At 45.3% G+C, this 14,829-nt stretch overlaps 1 protein-coding gene and 1 non-coding gene across 4 annotated transcripts in view; both read left to right on the top strand.

Annotated features, from left to right (window-relative positions):
* The window catches only part of CHD8 (chromodomain helicase DNA binding protein 8), a 137,878-nt gene that overhangs the window by 109,944 nt on the left and 13,105 nt on the right, over window positions 1-14,829 (top strand). For all 3 annotated transcript variants that reach the window (XM_077298326.1, XM_077298319.1, XM_077298333.1), the window contains exons 26-35: window positions 1,568-1,671; window positions 3,249-3,375; window positions 3,634-3,706; window positions 3,800-3,851; window positions 4,295-4,496; window positions 4,621-4,829; window positions 4,937-5,452; window positions 5,636-5,766; window positions 6,838-7,038; window positions 7,468-7,575. In XM_077298326.1, coding sequence (XP_077154441.1) covers window positions 1,568-1,671; window positions 3,249-3,375; window positions 3,634-3,706; window positions 3,800-3,851; window positions 4,295-4,496; window positions 4,621-4,829; window positions 4,937-5,452; window positions 5,636-5,766; window positions 6,838-7,038; window positions 7,468-7,575 — 1,723 coding nt within the window. The remainder of the gene's footprint in view (window positions 1-1,567; window positions 1,672-3,248; window positions 3,376-3,633; window positions 3,707-3,799; window positions 3,852-4,294; window positions 4,497-4,620; window positions 4,830-4,936; window positions 5,453-5,635; window positions 5,767-6,837; window positions 7,039-7,467; window positions 7,576-14,829) is intronic.
* Window positions 3,427-3,537, top strand: LOC143797475 (small nucleolar RNA U6-53/MBII-28). The gene has a single exon (XR_013220497.1). It is a non-coding gene; the product is annotated as a small nucleolar RNA U6-53/MBII-28 (small nucleolar RNA).

Raw genomic sequence — 14,829 nt, 5'->3', positions numbered from 1 at the left:
GTATCCGCAGCTATATTTAGTATATAGTATTAAGAACTGATGGCAATCCTTATAGATCTTAGCGTAACTAATGCCACCATATTGAAGCAATGCAAAAGTATAATTACCCAGATGTAATAAGTAAAGTGTCTCCTCCGCAGCTATCCCGGCGCCCCAACGCGCGTTTCGCCCTTGCTTCTTCCGGGGGCCTCCGGAAGAAGCAAGGGCGAAACGCGCGTTGGGGCGCCGGGATAGCTGCGGAGGAGACACTTTACTTATTACATCTGGGTAATTATACTTTTGCATTGCTTCAATATGGTGGCATTAGTTACGCTAAGATCTATAAGGATTGCCATCAGTTCTTAATACTATATACTAAATATAGCTGCGGATACAAACAGGGGATTTTGGTGTGATAATTGGGATGCTGATAGCACCACATATGTTGTTTTCCATATCTCCGTTTCATTTTTATTGTTATGAAGTAATTATGTTCCCATTATTATGAGATACATGTGGTTTCCTGCCGCTACTTTCCCATGGGGTATTATCCTGGTGGAATGTTGTAGCTTTTAATATATATGTTGTTGTATTGTGTTCATTCTTTCAATAAACATTTGTTTTAGAACTATTTTCATGTATGGTCGGCTTCTTTAAGGTGACAGTGATTGCACTGCCATCTTGTGGTTGTTTATATGTACTGTGGAAGTACCATTGTATAGTAGATATAGCTGGACTTTTCTTGAATTAACTGCTGAGGCTAAAGCCTGCTGCTGAGGCTAAAGCCTGCTGCTGAGGCTAAAGCCTGTGCTCGGTACTGGTGCTAAAGTGAAATGAATATTCACTGCGCTGGCAATGAATATTCATTTCTTTGTAATAGCGTGAATTGTCAACCGCAGCAACCTGCAGCTGCTGGGCTGTCACTGTGCTCGCTACTTAAGAGAAATTAGTATTCACTTCTCTCCACTATGTGCGTGCTACTAAAGAGCGAGCAGTGAATACTCATTGCCCTCCACGCACATAGTTTCTGTATGGGGAGCAGTGAGTATTCCGGCAGCTTTTCTCTGTCTGTGAGCAGCACATGACGTTCCTGTCATGCGCTGCTTACAACCATAAAGCAGCTGCTGGCACCGCGAAGGAGCGTAGGAAGGTAAGTATTAAGGTTTATTGTTATGTTTTTTGATGGTGTCAATCATTCCAGGATAAGGCTGATCAGCTGTTATCGGTATCTGCAGTGGCGGCCAGCTGGAAATACTCACTTGCATAGATTTTTAGTCTTCTGGTAGTGGCCAAGGCTCAAATCAATAGGAGGCAGATGTGCAGTACCCTGAGATGGCCACTGTCAGAAGACGGAGCAGCTCCGCAAGTGAGTAATTTCCATCTGGCCGACAGATAGCAACTGATCAGACATTGATTATCCTAAGAATAGGTCATCATCAGTACTAAAGTAGTGGACAACCTCTAACCTTTAATATCCCAGAATAAGTGTCACCTGTATGGATTGAGTGCATTATGGATTAAAATCGTAATAAGCCTATGTAATTGTAGTAATATATAATTTTTTTTTTTATTTTATTTTTTTTAACAGAGAAATCGATATGTGGGTTCCTCAAGTTGATCAGGCAGATGTTCCCTCTCTCTGGTGGGACAGAGAGGCGGACAAAGCTCTTCTCATTGGGGTTTTCAAACATGGTGCGTTTGGGTAGTAATCACTGTTTCTTTTGCACACACAATGAAATCAATAAAATGGCACAGCTAGAATGTACTTTCTCCAAATGCTTTAGGTTTGGGTATTTTTAGGTATTGGATACTTTCTTACTGAAGGTCACATAGGTTAGCATAAAATAAAGGAAAAATGATAGGGAATTAACTACTGCTACTGCTTTTTAGTTATTGGTTTAGAACACTGACATTATGGGTATGTTTCCATGGTCCGTATTAGGCAGAGCTTTGGACGCAGCACATGTCTGCTCCGTCCAAAGCGCTGCCCCCTTTTGTACGCGCGGTGATTCCTTAGGTTCATTGAACCATGCGGAATCACCGCACCCTATACGTAGGACTGTGATATTTATCTTGCGGAGACATTGCCTCTCCACAAGATAAATAGATGTGCTGCAGTCTAGAAAGACGTGCCGTATGTGCGTATAGGCAGGGAAGCCGGAGGCGACACTACACACATAGTGGAGATGGGATTTCATAAAATCCCCTCCACTATGCTGTAACATCTGGACGCTGTGACTGTACGCAGCGTCCAATCCGCAGCGTTTACTGACCATTGAAACATACCCTTAGGGACCGCTTTTATTATTCAGTGTCTTTATAAATTCTAGGTCTCTGTAATTATGTTGGTTAGGCTACGTTCACATTTGCGGTCAGCGTCGGGCGCCGCAGCGGCGCCGCATGCGTCATGCGCCCCTATATTTAACATGGGGGCGCATGGACATGCGTTGTGCTGCGTTTTGCGCCGCATGGCCGCAAGCGTTGGACGCAAGAAACGCATCAAGTTGCATTTTTTTTGCGTCCAACTTTCGGCCAAAAACGACGCATGCGGCGCAAAACGCAGCGTTTTAGCGTGCGTTTTGCCGCGTTTTTGTTTGCGTTGTGCGCTGCGGCGCCGACGCTGCGGCGCACAACGCAAATGTGAACGTAGCCTTACCTGGGTTTTATGGGGGTATTTTGTAAATGTTGCTTTTTTTCTTCTTCAGTATTTGTGTAATATTGTCACTTAATAGAATGTGGATGGATTTTGGATACTGCTTCTCAGGTATCTAATTCTTTTTGGTGAAGTATTTATAGGTTTATGCTTTTTTTTTCCCTAATACATTGTTTGCAGAAGAGCTGTAGGCACACAATTTTTAATTAAGACTTATTGCAAAGTTGCTTCATTTTTCATTTTAGAAGCATACAGACAAAAAAAAAAAAAAAAATCGTTGGAAAGTGGATCTAGGCTTTATAGACAGTAGTCACTAGTATTCTATGTAGAAGAAAGGACAAAACATGAAGTGTGCGTTTAATTACTTGAGCTTTTTACTGTTTTTTTTTTTTTTGTTTTTTTTTATAAATCCTTTTTTTTTTGTATTCTGTCATCTGGTAAAAGCATGAGGGGTAATAAAAATAATATATGTAATATGGTCGTTCCTTAATAAAATGAACTTTGGTCTTTGCTACATTGTGTTCTTTTTTTCTTGTTTTTTGTGGTTTTGTTTTAAACCATAAAATCCATAAACTCGTTTGCAAAAACATACAATGACCTCTTTACTTTTCTGCAGGTTATGAAAAATACAACACCATGCGTGCTGATCCTCTGCTTTGTTTCTTGGAAAAGGTGGGAGGACCAGATGAGCAGGCAATTGCAGCTGAGCATCATGCACAAGACTTTGTTGAGTTGCCTGAGAGGTGAGAAGGACTTGCAGAAAACATTGTGTGCAGTAGATCTACATGCAGTGCTGTCCGTGATGAGTTGCCATGCTAATACTGATGCAGCAGCCAGGGCCGTGTAGGGACCTGTGCTGAGGGCGAATGAGTTACATCCATTTCTCAACTTGTGATCTCTGATGGCAGCTAGAAATGTAGTGATGCTATTTGCATACTTTTATGGATTAATCTCCTGTGTTTGAGTTTTATAACCTATTGCTACTTTTCTAAACCCTTCAGTGGAGACTTTGATAGAGACATTGAGGATCCAGAATACAAGCCACTACATGGCCCGAAAGATCCTGAGGATGAGGTAGGCTAGGTCATTGTGAAGTCTTGATTTTATATTTCTAAAACCTTCCACCCACCTCCCCCCTTACAAGTTGATGTTATAATCTTTCTGTAGATGGACCCCTTAATGATGGATGAGGAAATATCTGTAGTCGATGGTGAAGAAGGTGAGTAGATCATTTTGTAGATTTGGTGTAAGCTTTTACCGTAATCTGTGAGCTGGCTATTAAGGACACCTCCTGGCTTCTTGGAGTGCAAAAAAAGTCTATTTATATATAGTCTTGGCATCATGCAGTGCTCTGCCTTACCCTTACCATCTTGTGTGAATGTACCCGGTCACCTTGCCATCATCCTTTTCATTGCCATCTGCCAAACTACAGGAGTAATAGAATTCTCTACTGTGCTTGCCATTGTCGCATTTCTTGTAGGATAAGGTCCAGATCCACTAGAAGGGATCCTCAGCAAATAACCTTATAAATTACAATGACTCTTGAAACAACTTATGGGATCTGCTTCCCAGGGTACATGTTGGAAGTAGATACTTTAAACACCAGTATCAAACAAATATGGTCAGTCCTTTTTCTAATTCACTTATTCCTTTTCTTTTTAGCAACCCCAATGCCAGGCGGCATGTTATGGCCTCCAGGGTCGGCACTCACAGCTCGTCTTCGTCGCCTTATTACCGCCTACCAGCGTAGCTACAAACGTGAACAGCTGAAAATGGAGGCTGCTGAAAGAGGTGACAAGCGGAGGAAACGTTGTGAAGCGGCTTTCAAACTGAAAGAAATCGCACGGCGGGAGAAGCAACAAAGGTATCACATGCAGTAAGAGCTGTTGTGTATGTGGGGCAAGTAGAAACTGCAGGGTTAGAAACTATTGTGTTTGTCATGCCTTTCTTTGGCTTTGTATAATGTTATGCTCTTTGTTTCTGGACAGGTGGACACGTCGTGAGGCCTGTGACTTTTTCCGTGTTCTTTCCAGCTTTGGGGTTGAATATGACCCTGACACCCAACTGTATGATTGGCAGAGATTTCGGAGCTTGGCAAGGTTGGACAAGAAAACGGATGAGTCTCTAATGAAATATTTTCATGGTTTTGTGGCAATGTGCCGACAAGTGTGTCGTTTGCCACCAGCTGTAGGGGATGGTAAGTAAAATGTAGTACCTGTAAAGGTGTATAAAGCGTGTATAATTGCTGATTATGCAGAATAGATGGATATCCTGCTATCATCTTGTATTAAATCCTATCTTTAGAGCCACCAGACCCATCTCTCTTCATCGAGCCTATATCAGAAGAACGCGCTTCACGAGCTTTGTTCCGTTTAGACCTCCTGCGTAGGGTGCGAGAACAGGTCCTGTGCCATCCTTTGCTCCCTGCACGTTTATCCCTTTGTCGGCCCGACCCTGAACTGCCAGAGTGGTGGGAGAGTGGACGTCATGATAAGGAACTACTTGAAGGAGCAGCTCGCTATGGTCTGAGCCGCACTGACCTTACACTAATGCCAGACCCTTCATTTTCGTTTCTAAGCTGCCGCCTCGGCTACCTCCAATCTCGGGATGTGGCTAATCCCTCTCGCCCATCCACTCCCACTTCTGTTGCTCCTTCGCTGCCTCCCCCAGAACTTCAGCAACCTCATTTGCTTTCGCTATCCTCATCGGTCAGCTCTTCTCCAGCTCCACGCAGATCATCTTGTTCCTCCTCATCTTCATCATCCAGTTCAGAAGATTCCTCAGATGAGAACAATGAGAATAGATTGGCCAAATTAAATGGTGAGTATTTACAAGTAGAAGCCCCTTAGTTCTCAGTTTAAAGGGATAAATAAATATTAAAGAACACTTACTAATTTTATAAAAAAAAAAAGAACAAAAAAAATTGCTCCACAATTAATTTCAAGAGCAACACTGATCAGTTGGTTGTGCATCCATTTAAGCTCCTATATTTTCTTTCTTTAGCACGTCTACCACATTCTCGATTATTTGATGAAGAAAGTCGCTTGTCTCTTACTGCCTCCCCTGCTGACCTCAACACAGAGGACAGTGCTCAGACGGCTCCGGAGAATCCACACAGTGCAGAATGGCCAAAGGTAATCCACATACAAGGGCTTCTTTTGGCGGTTACTCATTGTAAGCACAAAAGGGCTGTTACATCTTAATAATAATAATAATAATAATTTTTATTTATATAGCGCCAACATATTCCGCAGCGCTTTACAAATTATAGAGGGGACTTGTACAGACAATAGACATTACGCATAACAGAAATCACAGTTCAAAATAGATACCAGGAGGAATGAGGGCCCTGCTCGCAAGCTTACAAACTATGAGGAAAAGGGGAGACACGAGAGGTGGATGGTAACAATTGCTTTAGTTATTTGGACCAGCCATAGTGTAAGGCTCGTGTGTTCATGTAAAGCTGCATGAACCAGTTAACAGCCTAAGTATGTAGCAGTACAGACACAGAGGGCTATTAACTGCATAAAGTGTATGAGAACACGATGCAAGGAACCTGATTGTGTTTTTTTTTCTTTCTATTTTTAATAGGCCACACAGGGATAGTTAGGTTAATGCGTTGAGGCGGTAGGCCAGTCTGAACAAATGCGTTTTTAGGGCACGCTTAAAACTGTGGGGATTAATCGTATTAACCTAGGTAGTGCATTCCAAAGAATCGGCACAGCACGTGTAAAGTCTTGGAGACGGGAGTGGGAGGTTCTGATTATTGAGGATGCTAACCTGAGGTCATTAGCGGAGCGGAGGGCACGGGTAGGGTGGTAGACTGAGACCAGAGAGGAGATGTAGGGTGGTGCTGAGCCATGGAGTGCTTTGTGGATGAGGGTAGTAGTTTTGTACTGGATTCTGGAGCGGATGGGTAGCCAGTGTAATGACTGGCACAAGGCATCGGTGTAACGGTTGGTGAGGAATATGATCCTGGCAGCAGCTTTCAGGACAGATTGGAGCGGGGAGAGTTTGGTAAGAGGGAGGCCGATTAGTAGAGAGTTACAATAGTCCAGACGGGAATGAATAAGAGAAACAGTAAGAGTTTTTGCAGAGTCGAAAGTAAGAAAAGGGCGAATTCTAGAAATGTTTTTGAGATGCAATGTATAGTTATGACAAATAACAATTGTGTGTTTCTCTTTTGTTTGTTTTTTTTTATATAGGACCGAGTTTTAATTTGTCGAATTGAACAAGTTTGTAATGCGGTTTTGAGTGGAAAATGGGGATCACCAAGAAGAATAACAGACCCACCGAGTGACAGTCCCGACAGCCTCTCTCCAACACCAGAGGAACAGAGTCCTGCCTCTTTTACACAGATACGCCCTGTACCAGATCCAAAGGAATTTACTGTACAAATCAAAAGTGTAAGCAAATGAATCGCTTGTATTCGTACCATTCATAAAGCTTGCCCCTTAAAGAAAATGTATCCCCTCCTTATAAGTATATTATTTCTGGGGGCACGGCTACAAAGACCCCTCCCGATGCCACAAAAGGGGGCCCCAGAATGCAACCACCACTTCTATAAATAGAGCAGTGGTTGCACATGCTCTTTACTACTCAACAAGGCCCTCCTCTTATGATTGGTGGGCGTCCCAGCAGTCTGACCTCCAGCAATAGTACATTTATAACATATCCTGTAGAAAGGTGATATATATTCTTTATGGGACTACCCTGTAAACTGATGGCTGACACCATACAGTTGTAAATCCGCAAATCCTGAACCAATGGTTTCAGAAGACAAATGTAAAAGTAGGCCATCTCATCCTGCTCATGTTATTTATTTCCCCATCTAGGAGGAAGGGCTGAAAATAAAATTTCAGAAGCACAAGCTTCTAGGTAATGGAGCAGTGGACTCTGTGCAGCATGTACATAAGAGGAAAAGTAAGAAGAAGCTGTCCCAGGTAAGCGGTTTTCAACACAGCGACTTCTCAGGCAGGAGTTAGTTCGGATCTACGCCAGGAAATCGAGGATTTGAATGTAAACTATAGTGTGCTTGTATAGGCGTGCTTAACGCCCCAGTTAAAAATGTCTTAATGTATTAGAAGTTTATATTGAATGAAAGTATTTTATTTACTCTACTATGGAAAGACATAGTACATAAATAAAATGTACCAACTCCAAGTCATTTAGCAAAAACTTTTGATTTTAACAAATTAGGAAATCGCGTGTTGGAAATATGACACACTGCCGTTTTTACACAGCTCTGCTCACTCCCCACTTATATGTCTGATTCCTCAAAATTCATCTTGTGAGTTAGGCAGTAGAAATAGTGGATGCTCAGGAAGCCTCCTGTTTGCCTGGATAGATAGCGACGCAGGACGTGATACTCGTGGCTGGGGCACATGATCTGGGAACGGAGCGCTGCTAATAGCTCTCTCTCTCCTCTCCTCTCTCCCCTCTATTTTTTCTCTTCTCTCCCTCTCATTAAGGGGATACATAGGAGTACATCATGTCCCAGTCTCAGGCACCTAAAAAGTCCTATGAAACTTAGTCTTTTTCACTTCACGTAACTCCTGACAGTCTGCGTTTCCAAAAACGCCCAGGAGCCCCCCCGGTGACACTGCGCCCAGTGTCCTTAGTCCCCAAGTGGGTCTCATCTCAGTCGCAATCTATGACTCAAAGCGCTTGAATCCTTCAGTGTTCTCTCTGGGGATCGTGGCGTTCGCACATTTGACGCAGAGGGACCTTCCCCTACACGGGAACAGTCGGCTAGCAGGGGCCGCACACAGTCTAGAAGCGTACAAGCATCTAGGAAACTGATACGTAGTACGCGTCCCATACAATCACGTGCCCTGCCGTCTGGAAGCCCCGTTTCTCGTTCTCCCTCTCCAGATATTGGTAGCGAACTTGATTGAGTATGAATCGGATGTCTCCTTAGACCCGGATTCGCCAGATTTTTAGTGGACGGTTGATTCTCAGATTGATGCTCTCAACCAGACTCTGAAGGGTGATGAAGACTCCGGCTCTGTGCCGGGTCACACTGTGTGTTTCAAAAAGGCTAAGCGCCCTCATAGAACTTTCGCCACGCACCCGGAGTTTTGGGATATAGTTAACCGGCACAGGGAGTGGACCGGATAAGCGTTTTACAGAATAAAAACCGCTTGAGGCAAAGTACCCTTTCTCAGCCTATCTGAGAAAAGATTGGGTCGAATCCCCTGTAGTAGACCCGCCAGTCTCTCGCCTGGCATCCAAAACCCTTCTATCCCTGCCGGACGGATCATCTATTAAAAATCCCACAGACGGGAAGATAGAAAATTTGTCTCGATCTGTCTTTGAGGCCTCAGGTGCGGCTCTATATACTTCCTTTGCTGCATTGTGGGTAGCTAAAGCAATGGTTTCTTGGTCGGAGACCTTGGCTAATTCCATTCAGAGCAGTAATCTTCCTACGGAAGCAGTACAGCTGGCTAGCCAGATCTCTCAGGCAGGAGATTACCTGGTACACGCTTCTTTGGATGCGGCTAACTGTGCTGCTCTATCAGCGGCAAATGCCATCACGATCAGAAAGTCTTTATGGGTCAGAGTATGGAAAGCGGATTCTGCGTCTAAAAAGTCTCTAACTTCTCTTCCTTACCAGAGTGGGAAGTTATTTGAAGAGAAGCTGGATCAGCTTATCTCAGATGCTACAGGATGAAAGAGCAAATTTGTTCCCCAGCAGAGGCTTAGGCGACAAATCTGTTTCTGATTCTATCGCTCCAGTCAGGGTTAGTCCACTACCACTACCTCTTCAGGATCAGGACGCTCTCCTCGCACGAGCAGAGGACCCCAATCAGCAATGGAAGAACCGGCCCAGACTGTCTGGATCTAAGCGATCTAGGTCCCACAGATTTTCCGCCCAATGACTCATGGGGTTATCCGGGCGACACCAGCAGGATAGGCGGTCGCCTACTCCTGTTTCACCAGGTCTGGCTCACTGGTGTCTTCCGGATACAAAATCTATTTTTCTTTCTAAAATAAAAAAAAAAAAAAAAGCTTACATTAAGCATCCCATCATTTTAATGCATTCCGCAATTTTTGTACACATGCTGCGTTTTTTTTTCTGCAAAAAAACGCATCGTGGTAAAAAACGCAGCATGTTCATTCATTTTGTGGATTTTTCGTGTTTTTGCCGCTTTATTGCATTGGGAAGCTCCGGAAAAAAGCAAGAAATGCGCAAAAAACGCACGCGGATTTCCTGCAGAAAAAGTCCTGTTTTCTTCAGGAACATTCTGCTGACTTTCCTGAACGTGTGCACATAGCATCAAGGGTTTCTACTCCAACCTATGTGTTGTCCCAAAAAGGGACAAAAAAGAGAGACTCATACTAGACCTCAAACTTCTAAACAGGTTTGTCAAGGTCTGTCATTTCCGCATGGAGTCTCAGCGTTCTGTCATTACCTCAATGGAAAAAGCGGAGTTTCCAGCATCCATCGATATTTGAGATGCTTACCTGCACATCCCGGTTTGTTTTCCCCCCCCCCCCCTAACAAAAGTTTCGGCCTTGCTACCGCTTCCAGGGTGTTCACAAAGGTCATGGCAGCCGTCATGTCCATCTTACACTCTCAGGGCGTGGTCGTCGTGCCCTATCTGGATGACCTCCTAGTCAAGGGTTCGTCTTTCCACGACTGCGTGGAGTCCGTTCATATCACTTGCGATACTCTTTCTTGTCTGGGTTGACTGATAAACTTAGCCAAGTCTTCCCTCATTCCAGCACAGCAGATATCCTTTCTAGGCATGACCCTGGACTCCTCCCTAGGGTTGGTGATTCTCCCTCAAGAAAAGGTTCTAGCCCTTCAGCAAGGAGCCCGTGCACTCAGTCACCCCTCATTCCATCCGCTTTGTCATGAGGGTACTGGGCAAAATGGTGGCAGCAATGGAAGCGGTTCCTTTCACACCGATGCACCTCTGCCCCCTGCAGCATGCTCTTTTAGCGACTTGGGACGGGAATCCGTTCTCCCTCGGCTGTCGATGTTGCCTATCCCTGCAGGTCAAGCAGACTCTCAGATGGTGGATATTGAGTTCTTCCCTTAAACAGAGAAAGTCCTTTCCCCCGGTTCAATGGCTAGTAGTAGTGACTACCGATGCCTTTCTTCTAGGCTGGGAAGCAGTTTTTCGTCACCACACCGCTCAGGGCCGCTGATCATCTGAGGAATCGAAACTTCCAATCAATGACTTGGAAATCCGAGCTATATGGCTAGGGCTACTGCAGTTTCATTATCTCCTAGCGGGTCACCCCATCCGAATTCAATCGGACAACGCCACGGCTGTGGCATACATCAACCATCAAGGGGGTACCTGCAGCATGTGTGAGGTATCTCGCATTCTTCGATGGGCAGAGAGGAACCACTCGGTAATCTAAGCAGTGCACATACCAGGCATGGAAAACTGGGCGGCAGACTTCCTCAGCCGCCAGGGTCTCGCCTCAGGGGAGGGGGAACTTCATCCGGATGTTTTCCAACAGATCTGTCTTTGTTGGGGGACCCTGGATTTGGATCTGATGGCGTCCAGACTGGACGCCAAAGTCTCCAGGTTCATAGCTCGGTCTTGAGATCCAAGAGCCATTGAAGTGGATGCTCTGGTTCTTTCGTGGCGACAGTTCCGTCTTCCTTACATTTTTCCCCTGCTGCCGCTTCTTCCGAGAGTCATCAGAAAGATCAAAGCAGAAGGGGTTCCAGTGATCCTGGTCGCTCCGGATTGGCCATGCCGGGCGTGGTTCGCAGAGTTGGTGCACCTTGTTGTCGACGTACCCTGGTGACTGCCGGAACGTCCAGATCTGCTCTCCCAGGGGACGAATTACCACCAGAACTCGGAGGCCTTGTGTTTAACGGCTTGGCCGTTTAATCCTGGGTTCTGACCCAGACTGGTTTTTCACAACAGGTCGCGTCCCCAATGGTCAGTGCTCGTAAACCTGCGTCAGTACGCATTTATCACCGTACCTAGAAGACATTTTTTACTTGGTGCAAAGCTCGTGGATGTCACCCTCGTGTTCTCTATTCCCACCATTTTAGCGTTCCTACAGACCCGTCTGGACTCGGGCCTGGCGCTCAGCTCTCTCAAGTGCCAGATATCTGCCTTATCGGTCTTATGCCAGTGTAGGATTGCAACAAAACCTCAGGTGAAGATGTTCATTCAGGGGGTTACACATGTGCCTCCCCCCTATCGCATGCCTTTAGACCCTTGGGACCTTAACTTGGTCCTGGAAGTCTTAAAGGAAGCTCCTTTTGAACCGGTTCAGGACATTTTGCTCTCTTTTCTGTCCTGAAAAGTTGCTTTTCTTGTGGCGATCACCTCAACCAGGCGAGTTTCGGAGCTGGCTGCTCTGTCCTGTCATGCTCCTTTCCTTATTTTCCATCAGGACAAGGTTGAAATCAGGCCGTCCCCATCCTTTTTGCCTAAGGTTGTCTCATCCTTCCACCTTAACGAGGACATTGTTGTCCCTTCATTTTGTCCGACTCCTGTCCACAGGGTGGAAAGGGCTCTCCATACTCTGGATATAGTCAGAGCTCTGAGAAGATACATATTGAAGACTGTGTCCTTCCGAAGGTCGGATTCTTTGTTCGTGCTTCCTGAGGGGCACATGAAGGGCCTAGCCACTTCAAAGGCCACGATAGCTAGGTGGATTCGTTCCACCATTCAGGAGTCCTACCGCATCAGAGGTAAGCCTATCCCAGCTGGGATCAGAGCACACTCTCTACTCGATCGGTGGGTGCTTCTTGGGCCATTTGGCATCAGGCGTCCGCGGAGCAGGTCTGTTAAGCCGCAACCTGGTCCAGCCTACATACTTTCTCGAAACACTATAATGTTCATACCGAAGCTTTGGCTGATGCGGGGCTGAGCAGAAGAATTCTGCAGGCTGCGGTGGTGCACAATCTAGGCAGTTGTTACGTGAAGCCTGATGTTTTCTGTTGTTGTTCCCACCCAGGGACTGCTTTGGGACATCCCATGGTCTTGTGTCCCCAATCAGGCTAAGGAGAAACAGGGATTTATGTGTAAAATCCTTTTCTCTGAGCCACTCATTGGGGGACACGGCACCCACCCTGTTAGCCTAATGGCTTGTGCTTGTTCTTTAGTTTTGAGATGGATCTACTGCACTGCAGATCCACCCCACATGAAGACCTGGTAGAACAAAATGTGCAACCCCCTGAAGACCCTGATCCAATTCTACAACCAGAGAGCACTGCAGCTGATCTGAAACAAGATCCTAGATAAACCAAATACCATCAGTACCAGAGATCGACTGCCAAGGCTCAGCAAAGAAACACCACCAGACAGTATGCTAGAAGATGCCAATAGAGCACTTGCACCAATACCTACCACCACCATAACTCAAACTTATAAACTGATCCATGCTACTGCCTCAGCAATCATGGAAATGCTTGGCTATACAGCAAGAACAACAGAAGTACGGGCACCTCTTGGAAAAGAAGACTGGAGACCAAGATCAAGATGACACGAAGGGAAGTCAGACAACTAACAAATACAGAAGGGTGTAAAGATCAAAAATAAGACTAAGCTAGAAAAGCACAAAGGCCTGACCCCAACTGAAGCCCTAGAAACTGCTAAACCAAGGCTCACAGAACTCGCTGCAAGACTAGGGAGATACACTAGAGAAGCTGAGGCCAAGAAGATAAATGCCCTGTTCTCTAAAGAACCATCCAAGGTGTACTCCCAACTGCAGAGTAATAGAACAAAGGCAGCAACTCCACCAATAGCAGAGACTGAACAATACTGGAGAAACATATGGGAGAAGAAAAAACACAATAACACCAGTGCAGTGGCTGCAAGATCTGAGAATGAAACACCGCAACCACCTAAAGCAATAACCAGTCACCATTATAGAAGCAGACATCCAGCAGCGTGTCAAGAACATGAAGAGCTGAACAGCACCTGGCCCAGACATGATCCACACCTACTGGCTAAAGAAATTAACTGTGGTTCATGTACGCATGACAAAGCAGATGAACCAACTGCTAGAAGCAGGCCACCACCCAGATTGGCTAACACAAGGTAGAACAGTGCTCATCATGAAGGATCCTCACAAAGGAACAGCTCCATCCAACTACCGCCCAATAACTTGCCTTACAACAACATGGAAACTCCTGTCAGGCATCATAGCCACCAAGTTTTTTGGTTTTTGTCCTGATGAAGAGGTCATGTAGAACCTTGAAACGCATTTACTTTTTAAAACCTGTAATATTAAACTTTTGGATTTTATCTCTGCCTTGAGTGTTATCAGCAGCGCAAGTGAAATACACCACGGGCTTGCACTTCTTTTCTGGTCTAACACCCAAAGATTGTATACCAACAGAAAAGAGGGGGGCGAGGCTTGATAAGGATCCAAGCCGCCACCACGGATGATACAAGGAGTATCCAGGAATACATCAGAAAAATGGCCCCAAAAGATGAGATGCTGAGAGAAAGCCTAAGGCGGCAACAACAACAGATCTGGAAGGAAGAACAGGAACATGAAGCACTATGGCAAGACAAGCCCGTTGCATGGGATGTACCTTCGACAAATAATGGAGGTGGCTGACATGGAGAAATCCTACCAATGACTGGAGAAAGCTGGACTCCAAGACAGCACAGAGAGCACTAATCATAGCGGCACAAGAGCAAGCACTAAATACCAGATCCATAGAAACAGGAATCTACCACACAAGACAAGACCCAAGGTGCAGATTATGCAGAAAAAAAAAACCTCAGAAACCGTCCAACACCTAGTGGCAGGATGCAAAATGCAAGCAGGAACAGTGTATACCGAACGCCACAAACAAGTAGTGGGAATTGTATAAAGGAACATCTGCACAGCATATGGGCTAAGTCCCTCTAATTCCAGGTGGGAGACCCCAGAAAATGTGGAGGAGAATGAAAGGGCTAAAATCCTGTGGAACTTCAAGATTCAGGCCGATAAGCAGGTGTTGGCTAACCAACTAGACATTGTGATAGTACACAAGGATCAGAAGACCGCAATAGATGTGGCAGTGTCAAGTAACAGCAACATCAGAAAGAAGGAATATGAGAAGCTGGAGAAATATCAGGACCTCAAAGGAGAGCTGGAGAAGCTATGGAAGGTGAAGGCAACAGTGATTCCAGTGGTGATAGGAGCACTTGGAGCAGTGACGCCTAAGTTGGAAGAATAGTAGAGAAAAAAGTACCGCACACTCGAAGTTGATATGATGC

The sequence above is a fragment of the Ranitomeya variabilis genome, chromosome 1 (assembly GCF_051348905.1).
Source record: "Ranitomeya variabilis isolate aRanVar5 chromosome 1, aRanVar5.hap1, whole genome shotgun sequence".
NCBI lineage: Eukaryota > Metazoa > Chordata > Amphibia > Anura > Dendrobatidae > Ranitomeya > Ranitomeya variabilis.
The sequence above is the reverse complement of the archived record's forward strand: the minus strand, read 5'-3'. Positions and strand labels throughout refer to the sequence as shown.